Below are 16,342 nucleotides of genomic sequence, written 5' to 3' on the forward strand. Positions count from 1 at the left end.
GAATTACCAGTTTGGCTGGGCTGTTGAAGAACCTAACTGGAATAATTTGGACTTCTTAATAGGAAGAGTTCAGAACCTTCTAAACAGTCCCAACTTGGTTTTTTTCATTCTTGGAATCCCTTGGCTAGGATTAAAAACCAAGGCCTAAATAGGAGAAAACCTATCTAGTTAGTTATATCAATCCTGCTCAAAACTTCTTAGAGAACACCTACATTTATGGCTAGGGATGTTCAGTAGGTAAAGTGCTTCCATCCAAGTGCAAAGACCCGAGTTTGATCTCAGAAGCCACATGAAAAGGCCAGGTGTGGTGGTGCATGCTTTTCATCCTAGCACTGGGAAATGGCAACAGGCAGATCCCCGAGGCTTATTGGCCAGCCAGTCTAGCTTAATTGGTGAGCTCCAGCTCCAGGCCAATGAAAGACCACCTGTCTTGGGCTGGAGAGATGGTTCTGTAGTTAAGTTAAAGGCACTTGCTTGCAAAGCCTGATGATCCAGGTTCGATTCCCCAGTACCCATGTAGAGCCAAGATGCATAAAATATTGTATACATCTGGAGTTCATTTGCAGTGACTAAAGGCCCTGACATGCTCATTCAGTCTCTCTCTCACCCTCTCTGCTTGCAAATAAATAAATAAATGAAAATATTGAAAAAAGTAAAACCCTAACTCACAAAAAGATGGATGGCATTCCTAAGGATGACACACAACCACAGCTGCCACCTGGTCTCCACATGCATGCACATGTGCACACACGCATCCACGCTTGTGCACACACATAAGAATTCAACCCATTGCTTTGAAGCTTTCTACCTCCCCCCCTCCCCCCGTCCTCTAGGTGAAGTTTCTCCTCTGTCTCGGGGAAAGGAACTCACAGTCAATAATATCTCCCAGAAGCTCCTCTGGAAATCTCCTAGCTTAATCAACAAAGCTGTTCCGTGCAGAGTGAGAGATTTCACGGGCAAGTTGGGAGGATGACGGCGATATCAAAGGGGATGGTGAAACCAGTGGTCTCTGCTGGCAGTGTTCCCATACTTGGCATTCCCATATATATTCTCTCTGCCCATCACTCACCCCCCCCCCCCGCTGGGCGCCGGCCTCTGCCCATGGAGGCACTCACCCGCGGACGGCATGTAGCAGGCGCAGGGAGGGGTAGGCCGTGCGCACATTGACGTGGTGCTTCAGGATGAGTGCGTTGACCCACTCCACGCGTTCCTTGCCTCCCCGGGCCATGAAGGCGGGGATCCACAGGATGCTGCCATTGAGACCGTGCAGCCGCTGCAGCAGCTTCTCCCGCCACGTGGCGTTCACCAGGTCCTCAAAGGCTCGCTGGATGACTGAAGGGTTCATAGTCACCAGGTCCGTTTTGAGCCCCACATCCCGGGCATACTCTTGCACGGGAGCCAGGTTGCACCTGCCAGAGAAAAGACAGCATGGTCCTTTGGGGAGGCCCATCTTTCTTAGGCTGAGCTTCACCCCATCCTTTGCCTCTCCCCAAAGATTCACTCAAAGCATCTCCCCAGCAAAGGTGTCTTCTATCATCCCTTCTCTTTCTCCTGCCTCAAATGTTTCCTGAGCCTTTACCATACACTTAGACACAAAATGCTCTCCTGCTGGAGCCCAGGATCTAGGAGAGGAGGAGAGGAGCAAGACAGTCAGCCTTCAGCTGCAAGAAGATGTTCTTAGCAGGCATAACTTGGCCCTTGAGGTGACCCAGGAGTGAGGGACTCGTAGGCAGAGTCGCAGGCTTAAAATTCAGCTCTGATACTTTCTACCTGTGTGATCCCCGGGGTACCTTGCTTACCCTCGGCCTGATTCCTGAGAGCTCCCATCATTCCCTATGGTGGAGATCATGCCACATCCCAAAGTCGAGATGGAAAGCCCTGCAATGGCTATTCAGAATGCTGCTGGGTCATATGAGAGCTTAGCACATGCTAGCTCCTGTCATGTTTCTGTGGTGAGAAGGGCTATGTGCTGGTGACAGGGGTGAAGACACAGCTGAAGGATAGACAGAAGTTCTCTGGTACACAGTGAGTGAAGCAAGCGCTTCTCCAGTCCAAAGGGTCAGAGGGATTCCTCAGGTGCTTGCTAAAAATACGAGTCCCTAAGTCCCTCATCTGGAGATCGCAATTCAGCAGGTCTTGGAACTTAATAATTTATATGAATATATGTATATATATGTACATACATATACTATTAAATAAGCTCTTCCTCTTTGGGTGCCAAGTAGCTTAGGAAACACCAGCTGTGGCATGTTAGACACAAGGAAGGCGCCGAAGGGCAGACAGCATGAAGATTTCGAGGAAGGCATTTAGATTTGGTCTGACTAGGGCATTGCACATGGAGGAGAAACTGAGAAACAGACACAAGCTAGGTGAGCTATCAGAGGGCCTGTGTGTCAAGGACTTGATTCGAGGGCAACAGTCAGCTACTGAGGGTCTTGAGCAGGACAGTGACATGGGCAAATTTGTCTTTGGGGCAACAGTCAGCTTGATGAAGTTGCAGGACTGCCTGGAGAGGGCAGAGTAGGGTATTGGGGCACATGACTCCTGCTGAACCAATCAGGCTGTGTCTTCTTTTCCTGAGACCGCCTTGTGGGCACCCTCCCTGTCCTTAAGGATTCTGGCCTGGGTGTGCATGCTGGGTGTGAATGCTGGGTTTCTTGCCTGAACTGAGGACCCCAGGGACTACAGCTGGGGTAGTGCTGCTTTAGCTAGGCCTGGAGGATTGGATGATAGCAAAGTCCTTAGACTAGTGGAAATAAGTCTGAGCAATCAGAGTAAGTGTGAATGGACCAGAGGTTGGAGAGGTGGAGAACAGGGGTCAGGCACCATTGCCCAGTGGTGACACCGGGAAAGACACCATTCGCTCTTGTCTTTAATGAAGGACTTCCATTCGTAGGCTGAGAAGGTAGAACAGCCAGAAAGAAAGCAAACATCACTAAGCCATTTAGCCCATTTTATGGTGACCCATTGTTAATGAGCACATTATATAGAAACTGAGGCTCTCAGTGTGTTCATTAACTTGCCTGATATCCTTAAGCTAGAAAGGGCAAAAGCCTAGTAATGATTTCAGCTGGTGTCCCTCCCCCCAGTCCTGTTTCCCAGCAGTCTCACTGGAGGCCAGCAGCCACTGGGAGGCTCTGTGGGAAGGCAAGGAAGGCAGTGAAGGAGGGAGACTTCCTAAGGTGGGCCTGTGGGGTGGTCAGGACGTGGAAGATACACAGACAATGTCTGCCAGTCTGGGATATCTCCATTGAAAGAGGCCAGGGACTATGAGCGTCAGAGCATTTGCGCCCCCTGGAGGCAGGCCTTACTTAGAGCAGGGGCTGCCCGTATGGATAAAGAGGTTATGGGGCTCAGGTCTCCCAATGACGAGTCTCAGGGAGGATGCTGGGGCTGGGCTGGGGAAAGCTGGAGCCTGCACAGACTCTAGACATGCTCCTGGGTCAAAAATGGGCTCTGGCTGACCTAGGATTTCTTGTGCAAAGCAAATTTTATGATTGTGGAATGGGAGGGCTGCACTGCTCGGTGGCCCTAGTTCTGGGCATGAATGCAGTTGGCCCCTTCCAGAAATAATCAAGTCTAAATGTATATGCATAGACTGATCTGCAGGGGAGAGGGGCATCTGTGTAGGTGCTTAAGCTAGGCTGCCAGCCTGGCCCTGAGCCCCGGTCCTGATGAGTTGTATGACTTTTGGCTCCCTGCCTCAGTTTCCTCACTGGGCACCATAGTAACGACAGTTTTAAAAGTTCGTAGATGTGAAGTCTGTAGACTAGCACCGAGGGCTATTAGCACGCTACTAATACCATTCCGAGTGCCTAGTCCCTCTGAAGGGTCGAAGGTCATGGTGGAAGGACATTTGCTTGTGGTGTTGTCCCAGGGAAGGGCTGTGTGTATGTGTGGACACACGTGCACGTGTACACAGTGAGCCTTTGGGCTTCAAACACCTACCTGGGAACTCCCTTGAACACATGCTATCGAATCAGGGCTGTCTCATCTCCTCTGCCTGGGTGCTGTCTTCTTGGCCTCAGCCCTCCTGAGCCGGCTCAGTTTCCACCAGCCCTGCGTGCAGCCTGTGCTTCTCAGCAGTGCCTCCCTGACTCTTGAACCCCGTGTCTTGCATCCCTGTCCTTCCTCACACCATTTCCTCTTTCTCCTGCGGGGCGTTGCCCACTGTAAGCTGATTGTGCATCGTGTGACTGTTGCTTACCAGGACTCCCAGGGTCCTGTTCCCTGTGCTGTCTGCTTGGGAGAACATGAGGTCCTGAGCACCCTCACACAGAGGGGGTCCCATAAACACTGATGAAGAAAAACTGATTTTGCAGATTTGATTAATGGATACAGGCATCCCTGCCACATCCTTCTCAGTGCCAGCCATCTGAATACAGGCACGTGGGGCCCTCCTGGGTGCCAGGCCCAGCCCTGGCTTGGAGGCACAGACATGGACATGCCTAGTGTCTTTGGAGGAGCTCATTGTCTGGGGTGGATGGGTGGGGTTGGGGTGGAAACACAAGATAGACAGAGAACTCATACTCAACGTGCCACTATTTTATGGGTCTTAAGGCAGGTCCACTTAGGAAATGTCATGTAATGTTCATGACATCATGCTTTATCAACGCTGTGTGAAGGGGGTACAGCGGAGCATGCCATGCCTGCCATTCCAAATGCGCCATGTATGCATGCCAGTGACCTACCTTCCCTGGGTCTTGTGGGAAATGCAGTCTTATGCCTACCCCAGGCCTGATGCTTCTTCACCCTAATACGCCTCTAGTGTGTGCACATATTTGTTTGGAAAGCACTGGCCTAGATCCGGAGACACAGACAGGATTTAGAACCAGCCTGCCCGTAGTGTGTGTGTGTGTGTGTGTGTGCATGTGGTATGTGTATATGTGAATGCATGTCCGTACGTCTGTGGCTGCAGGTTGTATGTGGGTGCATGTGCTTGTGGAGGCAGAAGGCTATGTTAGAGGTCTCCCTCCATCACTCTCCACCTTATTCTTTGAGACAGGGTCTCCCACTGAACCTAAAGCTCACTGATGTGGCTAGACTAGTCAGTCAATGAGCTCTAGAGGTCCCTTGTCTTTATCTCCCCAGCACTGGGATTATAGGTGTATGCCACTGTGCCTGGCACTCTTACATGGGTCCTTATGCAGCAAGCTCTTACCCACTGGATCATCTCCCTCAGGGTCTGCTCCTCTGTAGTTGAGCTGACCCTCAGGAGGAGGTTTTGTCCTGAACTGTCCTCTTCAGTGCCCATCCTCCCCCTACTCCACAAGGCTAATGAAAAGGAAGTAGCTGGCTCCTGGGATTCAGTAGGTTTCCACACTCAGGGGATACAAGGGTAATTCGACCTGCTCCTTCCCGTGTCCTTAGGTTCAGGGAACGCCATGACCATGCAGCTCTCAAGCCCCAGAACAAGACTCTCTTTGCAAGAGGATGGTCCCAACGGAAACACGAGCCATGGCGTGCACCTCTGCCAAGGCTGGGAGCCCTTTGGAATGAAATTCGAAGCTGTATGTGCTCTACTTTTGTCCAGGAGACAGCAATGTCTTGTTTCCATGTCTGTATGCATAGGGCCAGGTACCAGAACCATGGGTAACTGTCAAAATGTCCCCAGTGACTGAAAAATGAGAGTTGAAATGTTAGAGAAAATAATAGCCAAGTACAAAATCCAAGTTTCTTTGTCACTTGTTACTTCCTAGACTTCGACTCCAGGATACTAAAGTTACCGGTAGAATGCCAGCTTCCAGAATAGTAGGAGGAGTGTCGCAAGCTTGGCCCAACAACCGGCCTGCCCAGATCCTGTTTCTCTTATATGAGAATCTGTCGAATGTGCAGAAAGCAAGCACTTTCTTTAAGGAAATAGATGAAAAATATTTTCACCTTTTCAGCATGTATGTTCTCTGTGTTGCCTTAGCAAAAATGCCTCAGTTTTACCCAGAGAGCTACTCTTAATGTGACAATGAGCCAGAGTGATTGTTACAATAAAATTGTGCTTGTAAAAGTTCACCAAGAGCAAGAGTTTGTCTAAGTCTACACTGGATCAGTGACTCCCAGCCTTGAATATATGTGAGAGTCGTCTGGGCTTTCTCGATCACTCGATGCCCCTCCCCTGTCCCCTCGATAAGTTATTTGTTTAGAGGTATGGTCTGAACAGTGGGGGCAAAGCTCCCTGATGGTAAATCATTGTCAACTTGACCAAATTTGGCATCACCTTGAAGATATATACCCAGGGAGTTTCCAGGATAAGCTAAGGAAAGAAGACCCAACCTAAATGTGGTTGACACCATCTTATGGGGTGGGGTCCCAGGCTAAATAAGAAGGGACAAAGGAGAAAATGAGCAGAGCACCAGTGTTCATCTCTGTTTTCTAACTGCAGAAGTGGCGTGACTGGCGACCTCAGACAATGTGACTCCTGCCATCACACCTTCCTGCTCTGATGGACTGAATCCTCAAACTGCAAGCCACAAACAGCCCTTTAGTTGTTCCTGTTGTGTATTTTGTCACAACAACGAGAACTAATATGTTCCTCAAACAATCCTAATGTGTAGTGAAGGTTGAGAACAGGGACAAGCCCAACCCGTATATCTTGATTTGGCCTCTCAAGACAATCGGCACTGGTTAAGTTCAATACGACCGGTGCTTTGGGCCAGAGCCCCTGCTGCCGGTGGTTACCTTATGACAAAGCTGTGCGTGTCAATCTCCTGCCCACAGCCGCTGTTCAGCAAGACCCCCGAGTTGCCTACGATGGCACAAGTCCGGAAATGCTTGTTCTTCAGAGGCGAGGTTCTGGGGAGGAGTTCGTAGAGGTTCTGGGACACGTTCATTGTGCTATCTCGATCAAAGATATAATGAATAATGTCTCCAGGCTTCAGGGTCCCTTTCAGGACAGAAATGTCCTTCTCAGCATCCAAGAACTTTAAAATTTGCTTCCTGTGTAAAAAAACAAATATGTATGAAGAAAGTTCCCATACCACCTGATACCCTTTGTTAACTCAGATTTTCTGTTTTTATGCAGAGCTGCTGCAACCCAGAAACAGGTGGGACAGAGTTCAGATGCCCTCATGCTCATGGAAACAGAGAAGCCATAATTAAACTCAGTAACACTCATGCGTTCATGCGCGTGCCTGCGCCCGCGCGCGCGCGCAAGCGCGCACACACACACACACACACACACACACACACACACGGCATGAAAGTATAAGGGAGCTTTGGAGAAGGGGCTCATCAGGAGTGGGAGGGGATAAGAGAAGGCAATGGGGGAATATATGATCAAAATACATTGTATGCATGTATAAAATTGTCAATAAATAAATAAAATGTAAAAGAAAACCAAAGGTCTGAGGATATAGATCAGTGGCAGAGTGCTTGCCTAATATGGAAGAGGCCCTGGGTTTAATTCCCAGGCCCACTAAAGAAAACAACAAAACTAAAAGAAGCTAGACGTAGGAATATTTTTCTTTGTCTGTGTGTGTACATCAAACCCTTGAGTTTCTATGTTAAAAAATTAATTGCATGTAAATGTTACTGTAATTTTGCAAACAGAGTTTGACTCAACTACCAAGAGAACAGATTGCTCTGTGAGCCTTACAGAGTGTCTTAGAAGCAAGGGTGCCACACAAAGGAGCTTACATGTGTCTTCATTCCATTGGCTGATTCCAGGGAAGTCTTCTCTGGGCATTGTCCTTCCCACCCTGACATTAATGAGACTGTAGAACCTTGAAGAAGATCCCCATTTCTACCTGTATGGCTCTCAGAGTGTGGCCTACTGTCCCAAGGGCTAGCTCATTTTGTGGGATATGTCTCCTGTTCCTCTAGCTGCTGCCTAGGGCATCTAGGCACCTCCCTAGTCCTATAGAGAAGTGTTCTTCTTCTTTTTCAGAACAAATCGACCAAAGGACAGCTCTCTAGGCTACAAGGTGTCATGGATTTAGAAGGAAAGTGCTAGAACAATCTAGAAAAGTATGGGGAAGGAATGGAGTCAGTTCAGGAAAGGAATAGGTGTATTTATGAAATCACCAGGGGAACCTAACCTCAAAACACACAGTCTGCTCCCCAGAACCCAAGAATCCCAGCTGAGAGTTGTACTTAAAGAATTCCTAAGACACCCCAAAGATCCTTAGATATGATTGTGTTTGCCAGGAGAAAGGAAGTGGCTGCTGAGATCAGTTGAAGCTAATCAAATCTCCTGTAGGAAGCCCCTCTTAATAACAAACACGAGGAAGCTGGTCTTTCCGTGCACAATCCTCACCTGCTTTGCAGATGTGAGAGTATGGCGGGCGGCTGCCCTACTGTGTCCATGGTAATGCTGATGTCTGTGGCCCTGCTGGGCTCCAGGAGTGCTAAAGCTGAGGCATATCCCAGGAGGCTGTATGTCCATTCATTTGGGAACTAGGAACAATCCAGAAGCTGTGTCTGTCACCCCAAGAATCCTGATTCTGAGGGGCCCAGATCAGGTGACTAACATGTGTCTTGGTTTGGGAGGCCCTAGCATAGCCTGGGGAGGGAGCAGCTAGGACCACTGGCAGGGTTTCTCCATCCACTTGCCCTCTTCCACTAATGACGGGCATCTCTTGATACCATGCAGGGGAAGTCACTCTTACTGTACAGTTTGTATCTCTTCATATGAAACAAAGGCATCATTTTATTTACTCTATCTTCCCAAGCATTATACAACTTGACACACTAATACAGCTTGGAAATTGCTCAATTTCCCTTGCAATTACTTACCCTAAAGTATTTAAAAGCAGAGAGTGCCCTCAGAAAGTCCATAAATAAGTACCTCTGTGAGGGAATTAATTTCTAACTAATTATGAGAAATTACAATCAATTATTAACTATCATTCCAAATCATTCACAGCATCTTTTATTATGCATAATTTTAGTGATTAATTTGAGTGAAGTGGAGAGGCATTCTTTTTCCCTCTGGGTAGAGGCATACTGTTCTCTCCATAGTGCTGGTGTTTTCGGGCTCCTTATGGGAGCAGTGGTCTGCTCCTCTTCAAACGTGGAGTTTGTGCATGGGCACACACGTGCATTTCTCTACCCAGTGGCAGTGGCAAAGCGAAGGGTAAGACGGGACTGAAAGTGTGTATGTGCTGATGGATTTCACTCTCAGGTGCTATCATGGGGTCCATGGGGACGACCCAAAATATATGCCCAACTGCTTACCTTTTTACCTTGTGGATGTGACCTCATGTGGGATCAACATCTTGACAAGTGTAATTACATATCTTGAGATGAGATCATACCAGATTCCCCTCAGACAGCCTAAGTCCAATGAATGTCTTGTAAGAGACAGAGAAGGAGAACATCCCCCCCACACTGGGGCAGGGGAGGCGGACATAGATGCTGAAGCATTGCTGCTATGGGAATCCTGAAGTCACCGGCAGCCAGCAGAAGCAAGAGGAAGGGCCCTTCCCCAGAGCTGCTGGAGTGGCGCTCAGAACTCTGGCTTCCATAGCACAGTGGCCTTATCAACTTCATGGTGCCCCTGATGAAAGAGGACAGCTGTCCAGGCAGTGGGATAAGGCTGGGTCCTACTGCCTACATGACCCTCAAAGAGGTACTGAGGAAGTGGAGGGTGACAAGTAGTGTGGAGCCCAGGTGCAGGGCCTTCCGATGGTTTCTTGGCTACTGAGTCCTCAGGTGTCACCTCTTTAGTCTCACACTCCCTCATGTGTCCCAGTCTAACATCAAGAGCTAAGGGGATAGGGCCACTTTTATCTCTGGAAAGGGTGTTGTGCATGACTACAGGTGGCTGTTCTCTCCTTTGCCTATTGATGGCTTGGGGCAGTCATAAAGACTTTTGTCATCTGGTCCTGACTGCCACTTCGTCATGTGCGCTTCTCAATGATCCACTGCTCAATGCTCCTGTAGCCCTAGGCATAAACAGCAGCCCAGACTTCAGATTACATACAGGATGCAGCATGACACACCTGGAAAACTCCTACTTCCCCTTCAAAACCCACTGTTATAAAACAGTCTTTCCTGGCAATCCCCCTTGAGCCCCTTAGCAAACTAATAACTCTTCAGTATGACCCGCTTCGTTTCTTATCCTTGCAAGATGCAATATCATCTACGGTATATATATCCTACTACTTTGTCCTATATTTGCTAACATATCTGGTTCATGTCAACCGTTCAAGCCCCCAGCCTAATGTCTGGAAGTCATTTCTGGGTCAATCATGACTTCATCAAAGCCATGTGTAATTCCTTCTCCAAATTCCCTCTGCCATCAAGACTGACCACAATCTGAACATGTCCCTCTGAGAAACCCAGGATTAGATCTTCTTTCTGGATAGACACAACTTACTGGTGAGGGTCAGGTCAGGCCTTAGGTCTCTTAGTAATTTTCATTCACAAGGACTTTTTCTTCACAAGGACTGGGGGAGGGAGAAGCTCTCTATCTACAAATTGGAGGACTGTCTCGGGATGGGGACATACAAATGCCACAAGTGTCAGGCAGTCCCACACAAGAAGCAACTCCTTATGCTGCAGAAGGAGAGGCATGTGTGACCTGCACTGCCCAGGAGCTCTCTGCTCTTGACCTGAACTGGGGATGTTGTAGGGGAGACAAGTCTTGCCACCTCCCCTGCCCAAGTGGCTGCATGCACATGCTAGGCTACTGAGCTTGCCCCTGGTGTTTTCCTAACCTTTCTGGTGCATGTGTTTGTATGTGTGTGCACCTGCATATGGAGGCCAGAGGTTGACATCAGGTGTGTCCTGTTTTCCTCCACCACTTTCCTCCTTGTGACTTGAAACAGGATATCTGCCTGAATATGGAGCTCAATGATTGAGTTGACTAGCTAGTTGTTGAGCCCAGGGGATTTTCTGTCTCAGCCTTACCTGTGCTGGGATTGTAGTCACAAGCCTCCATGCCCAGCATCTTACATGGTCCTGGGGAATCAGAGCTTGGGCCCTCATGCTTGTGTGACAAGCACTGTACCACTTGAGCCTAACCCAGCCCACAGGTTCTGATGTCTAATTGATCACTTACAGATGAAACCTGTCTCTGGGGGCAGTCAGCGTGTGATTTCTACCCTGACTCTGTTAGATGAGGGACAGCGGCAATTTTCTGGCTTGTAGTAAAGAAGCCAGGCCTGCCTTGCATCCTGTAGCTAATCACCGGTACCTGATTCTCAGAGAGAGTGTCTGGTTGTGTCTCCATTTGGATGAGGCTGGCTGGATGTTGTGTTTCATGCTTTCATTACTTCTGTCAACAACAGCTGGCGATGAGGAGCCATTTATTACAACTTCCGCTCTGCAGGGAGAAAAAAGATGAAGGTAGATGTGATCTGTGAGCAGCCGATGACAAGCCTAATAGTTGTGCTATTGCACGGGGCTTGAGTGTAAACTCCAGAAGAGTGAAATTGCACTTAACACCTGAGACCGGAAGTCTATTTATCATCTAGAATGGCAGGTATTACCTACGGACATTCTGAGAAACGAGAAGTGGGGTGATACAACTGCTTTTCTCTTCCTTCTCCCTCTGCACTTCCAGAGAAACCTGACGATAGTAGTTGATTCCGTTCTTAGCTACAGATAAAAGAGCCTACACAAGTGTAACAACAAAATATCATAGGATGGCTAGTGTAACAAAGAGGAAACCAAACCTCATGCTAGGACAGTGTCCTTAGAGCCCATGGCTTCTCCTCCACCACGCTCGTGCCCATCACTATGTCTCGTGTGTAGAAGAGCCCATCTGTGACAAGGTTGTCTATCCTGTGTGTCTCTCTTCCTACGAGGCTACAAGCAGAGTATCTCTCGTACTATTTTCTCCATTCTCCCACGGTTTAACATAGCCCAATAAATGTTTGTTGAATTTGATATTGAAGTTGATTGGGGGATGCCTGCAGTGGAAAAAGGAGCTGACTGGGTTTATATGCCTGAGGCAGACCACAATTCTGAGTATAAACCATCTTCCTGTCCTACTTAGGAATGGCAGGCATAAGAGAACTCTCTTGAATTCAGAAGCTTGAAATCTATGCTAGTAGGTTTCTAAGAAACTAGGCTACACTGATATCTTTGAAGGCAGTGTGGGAGTCAGGCTGCCTTCTGCCGGATGCATACAGATGCATGTGGGTCACATCCCCAGTTCCTTTTGTCTAGGCTGACAGCAGATTCCCCCTGTTAGAATGATAAGTGGATTTGTGATGCCAGATTCTGTATCTTTAAAGAGTTCAAACCAAATGCCTCTGTCCTCTATGTTTATCTTAGAACAGCCAAGTTAAAAAAAAAAAAGATGAAATCCTGTTAGCAAGGTATGAACCTAAGGCTCTGTCTTGCTTTCTGCAGGTAGAGAAGAAGGTCTTTTAGGAGTAGGCCTTTTCTGACAGCCCTCCCGACCTCCACTCGTTTGTGTTCCCTCCTTCTTTGGCTCATAGCACTTGTTTGGATCCGGAGATATGTAGCTTTGCAGAGGACAGATCATGAAAAGGGTTTGAGAAAGGCTGCTCCTAGCATGCAGGCTTAAGGGAGCCAGGGAACAAAACCTGACCCTTGGGAATGTTTACCATTTTCATGAAAGGAAACAGAAGGTACAGTGGAAAGATCTCATAAGTGGTGTGTGTGTCAGGGGGTAAATCTCTTTATCTCTGAGCCCCAGCTTTCATATTTTGAGAAAGAGGGTGTAGAACAGGAAACTATTCAACTTGGAGGTCATGGAGTTCTTAAAGTATCACTGGTACTTCCTGCGATCCCCCAGGGATCCAAGCGGACTGGAACAGCTACATCCCCTCTGGCAGTGCCCATTTCTGCGTTGCTACATTAAAGCACAGCGAATCTAGGACCATACCTCGGAACTGTAAGTTCACTACAATTTACATCTGTGGGAGTGTGCACAAGAGACACTTTAATGTTTGATAGGGGCACTGTCTTCCTGGCATTTCATGGCTTTAGGTGAATTCAGTCCCTGGTGAGGCTCCCCAGAAACTGGGCCACAGTGCATGGCCATGGTCATACCCAGGAGAAGAGTATATAGAGTCATGGAAACTGGCAAGAGGTTCCTGCTGAGAAATACCCAGAAGGGATTTCCAGAATTCTCTGGGACATAAGGTGGTAGAAGTAGGGAAGGATCCTGGTATACGTAGTTGGGAGATGCCATCTGTCCTTGGTTCCTAGTGTAGCCATGGCAGGAGTCTTGGTCTTACTAGATTTCAACCCTGGCTCTGTGGCTATCTGGCTGGGAGATACAGGGCAGCCCTTTCAGGTTTTCGGCCTTTGCTTTCTTATCTGTACAATCAAGGGGATGACTTAGACAGCCTCAGGGATCACCTTTGGCCACATGCCACATGCTCTGTGCTTCATGAACCCAGCTAGATGATGGAGTGGACGTTCCTCTTTAGTGACAGCGCCCCCCTGTGTCTAGTATCCCACCCTCATCTCCCACATGGCACTAGAGGTGCATTTCAAGTTGAAGCTGCTTCACCTTCCAACCCTGGAATCTCACCTTCAGTCACAATCCTCCGATGCTACAAATACATCTAGTAACAGTAACAAGTTTCCGCTGACTGCTGTGATCATTTCAGGAGCTAGGTAGTATAGTCCCTTATATTCAGTAGCTTTAATTCCTCAAAGAAGTTTCTGTCTTCTTGTTCTAACTGGAATGCTGAGAACCAGAGAGTAAAACTACTTGCTCAAAATCCCAGCTAGCAAATCAGGGCTTGAATCAGGGCTGACTGGCTCCCAATACTGTGCTCACATCACAGACTCAATAGGGCAGCACTTCTCTGTTACCACGGGGACTTAGGCTTGATAGGCAGGGTCTTCTTTCTCCTAAGGCGGGCATCTTTTCACAATAGAAACAGAGAAAAGCATAAGACTACATGGGCTTCTCTTTTATTTCTGCCATATTTGTATTTTAACCACAAGATAAGCTTCATCTGTCATCCCAAATGGTCAAGAGGTCATAAACGACCTAGAAACAATGATGTCAAGGATGGTTTCTCAAGTCTGTTATACAGGGTCAAGATCAGATGTAGTTGACTTAAAAATAATGTATGGAAGGGAAAACAAACTGCCCTTGAGTAACATGGTCCCCTCATTCCCAGCAGAGTCAAAACAAAGACATCCAGAAAGCAAAACAAGTACTTCATTTTAATAGTGACTTTGTTTATAACAAGTAACTTGGCACTTATTTCCCTGCTACTTAACTTTGGACTTTGAGACTGAGGTCAAAGTTATGTGGGCACTTGTCATTGGTGAAGAATGGGGACTTGGAAGACTGGAACAACCACAGTCAATAGACAACCAAGTCTGCAGACCTGCAAAGCATCTACATTATCCCCTGAGTCTACTTATTCCCTAGCCAAGGATTGTTCCCAAAGCACCCACTCATATAAAATAATGATGCTTTTTTTTTTTTCAGAATTCAGAGTACACAATCAATAATCAAGGTTAACAACGATGAGTTGACTCCCTACACATTTTAAGGAGTCTCATCAAAGTTCTTGAAGGCCTTTTCCCCAACTTAACCTCCTGGACAAGCCATCAACCAAAATTGGATTAAAGTCCTAGCTACCTTCAGGATTTCTACTGCTCAGTAAAAATGCAAGTTATAAGTAGGTTCATTGGTGGTCTAAAGTCTACAAAGTGAGTGGGCAAAGTTTCCCCCAAGGTTAACTCTTACCAATCTGTGTCTTCCATTTCTACAGCCTGTAGATCTTAGACCATTTCATGTGATCTTCCCTTAACACCCCAGCCCAAAAAGTGATTAGGGAAATGCAAAACCACAGTGAAATGAAACAGATCTCTTGGCAAAGTAAGAAGGGCACCATCTAGCAACAAGAAGAAGCAGATTAATAGCTGCCTTACAGCAAAAACAAATGAACACAAAATCTAATTTACAAACCTATTAGATTTGCTATGTAAGCTGTTCACAGCTGATCTGATTGTACCTCTGCCTCCAGAATTCCTGCAAGACAAAGGAAATGCATTATTTATTAACCCAGTTCTTCCCTATGAAGCCCTCTTCAATCATCAGGAGACCCCATACCTGGAGAGAGAGGACAAGATCTCACTCTGGACTTTCCAGATTGGGCCATATGCCCTGGTCCCAGCCATACCCCCAGCATTTTATAGGAAAGTGGGCCTCTTGAACCTTTTTCTCCCTCCTAACTGAACAATTTGAAGTTGAGATACCCATTTCCAACTGCAAATAAACACCTTTGGGGCTATAGTCTCCTCTGGATAATCCATATGCTATAGCATGATTCAGCATGATTCAATGTCTATTGTAGCATGACTCAGCACAACTAAGCCTAATCTATCTTCTCTTGCTGTCATTTACATGTGGTGAGATTTCCCATTATATGCACTCTAAACTTAAGACACAAAAAATGTAGCAAAGGCCACAAGATTAACTCAACAGTGCCTCTAAATAACAGTGGTAAGAGTTTACTTTTAGCAGCAGGAGAAATGATATTGTCACATTACAGGGTGCATGTGGAGGTTGGATGCAGATGGGTCCTGAGATCCCTTGTTCTTTCTCTGGAGAGTAGGCTCCAGGAGTGAAAGTATGCTCACCCCTTTCTGTGCCATGCCCTATTCAGCCTTCCAGTGCCATTTTCTAGCCATACAGTGGCATCTGGCATTGATATTGTACAGGCAGAGGATTAAGTAGATAGGTGTCCCTGATTCCTCATGTTGTGCCTTATATGTGCTTTAGAAAAGTCATAATAATATACTTTTATTATTTAAGAACATTACCCAGTGATTTATGGGGTATGTGATTAGGGGGATGTTTTCACTTCATTTAGCTTTCAAGGTCCTTTTAGCCTTTCAATCAGGGTGCTGATGTGCTCCAAAGAAACTGTTAATGTCCCTGGGAAGCTTTGCAAGTGGAGAAACTTTGTCATTAAATATGACTTCTTGGGAGGATGTTGTTGATTAGCATCACACTAGATTTTCTGATTGGAACACACACACACACACACACACACACACACACGTATGTGTATGTTTACATATGAATGTCTTTTCCTGATACATTGAAATATCATTTCATTATTGTTTGGTAATAGTCAATATTCTCCCATTCTACAGCCAGATGACTGAACAACAGGAACAGTTTTAAGACTTCCCCAGTATCAAATTTTACCCCTCTAAGTCTAGTTCTTAATGACAGAATACCATACTTCTCATTTTGAATTATGCCTAAATATTTATATTTTTTTGCTCCATTTCCCTTTGGAAAGCAGAGCTCTTATAATTCTAATTTGGATCCTGAGAACATCCAGCCAGCTCCAGTGCTGAACCATAGTCCACTTGGTCTCAAGGGCTTTCCCCTTTCCCCCAGAGGTAGGGTCTCGCTGCAGCCCAGGCTGACCTGGAATTCACTATGTAT

The 16,342-nt window shown here is 47.0% G+C and overlaps 1 protein-coding gene across 3 annotated transcripts in view; it reads right to left on the reverse strand.

Annotated features, from left to right (window-relative positions):
* Positions 1-16,342, reverse strand: part of St8sia2 (ST8 alpha-N-acetyl-neuraminide alpha-2,8-sialyltransferase 2) — a 74,883-nt gene that overhangs the window by 22,352 nt on the left and 36,189 nt on the right. For 2 of the 3 annotated variants that reach the window (XM_045145287.1, XM_004658165.2), the window contains exons 2-5: positions 14,849-14,911; positions 11,132-11,260; positions 6,673-6,930; positions 1,116-1,409 (exon numbers count right to left, since the gene is read on the reverse strand). In XM_045145287.1, the coding sequence (XP_045001222.1) occupies positions 1,116-1,409; positions 6,673-6,930; positions 11,132-11,260; positions 14,849-14,911 (744 nt within the window). The remainder of the gene's footprint in view (positions 1-1,115; positions 1,410-6,672; positions 6,931-11,131; positions 11,261-14,848; positions 14,912-16,342) is intronic. The other variant, XM_045145286.1, reaches the window with a different exon arrangement.

The sequence above is a fragment of the Jaculus jaculus genome, chromosome 3, assembly GCF_020740685.1.
Source record: "Jaculus jaculus isolate mJacJac1 chromosome 3, mJacJac1.mat.Y.cur, whole genome shotgun sequence".
Classification (NCBI taxonomy): Eukaryota; Metazoa; Chordata; class Mammalia; order Rodentia; family Dipodidae; genus Jaculus; species Jaculus jaculus.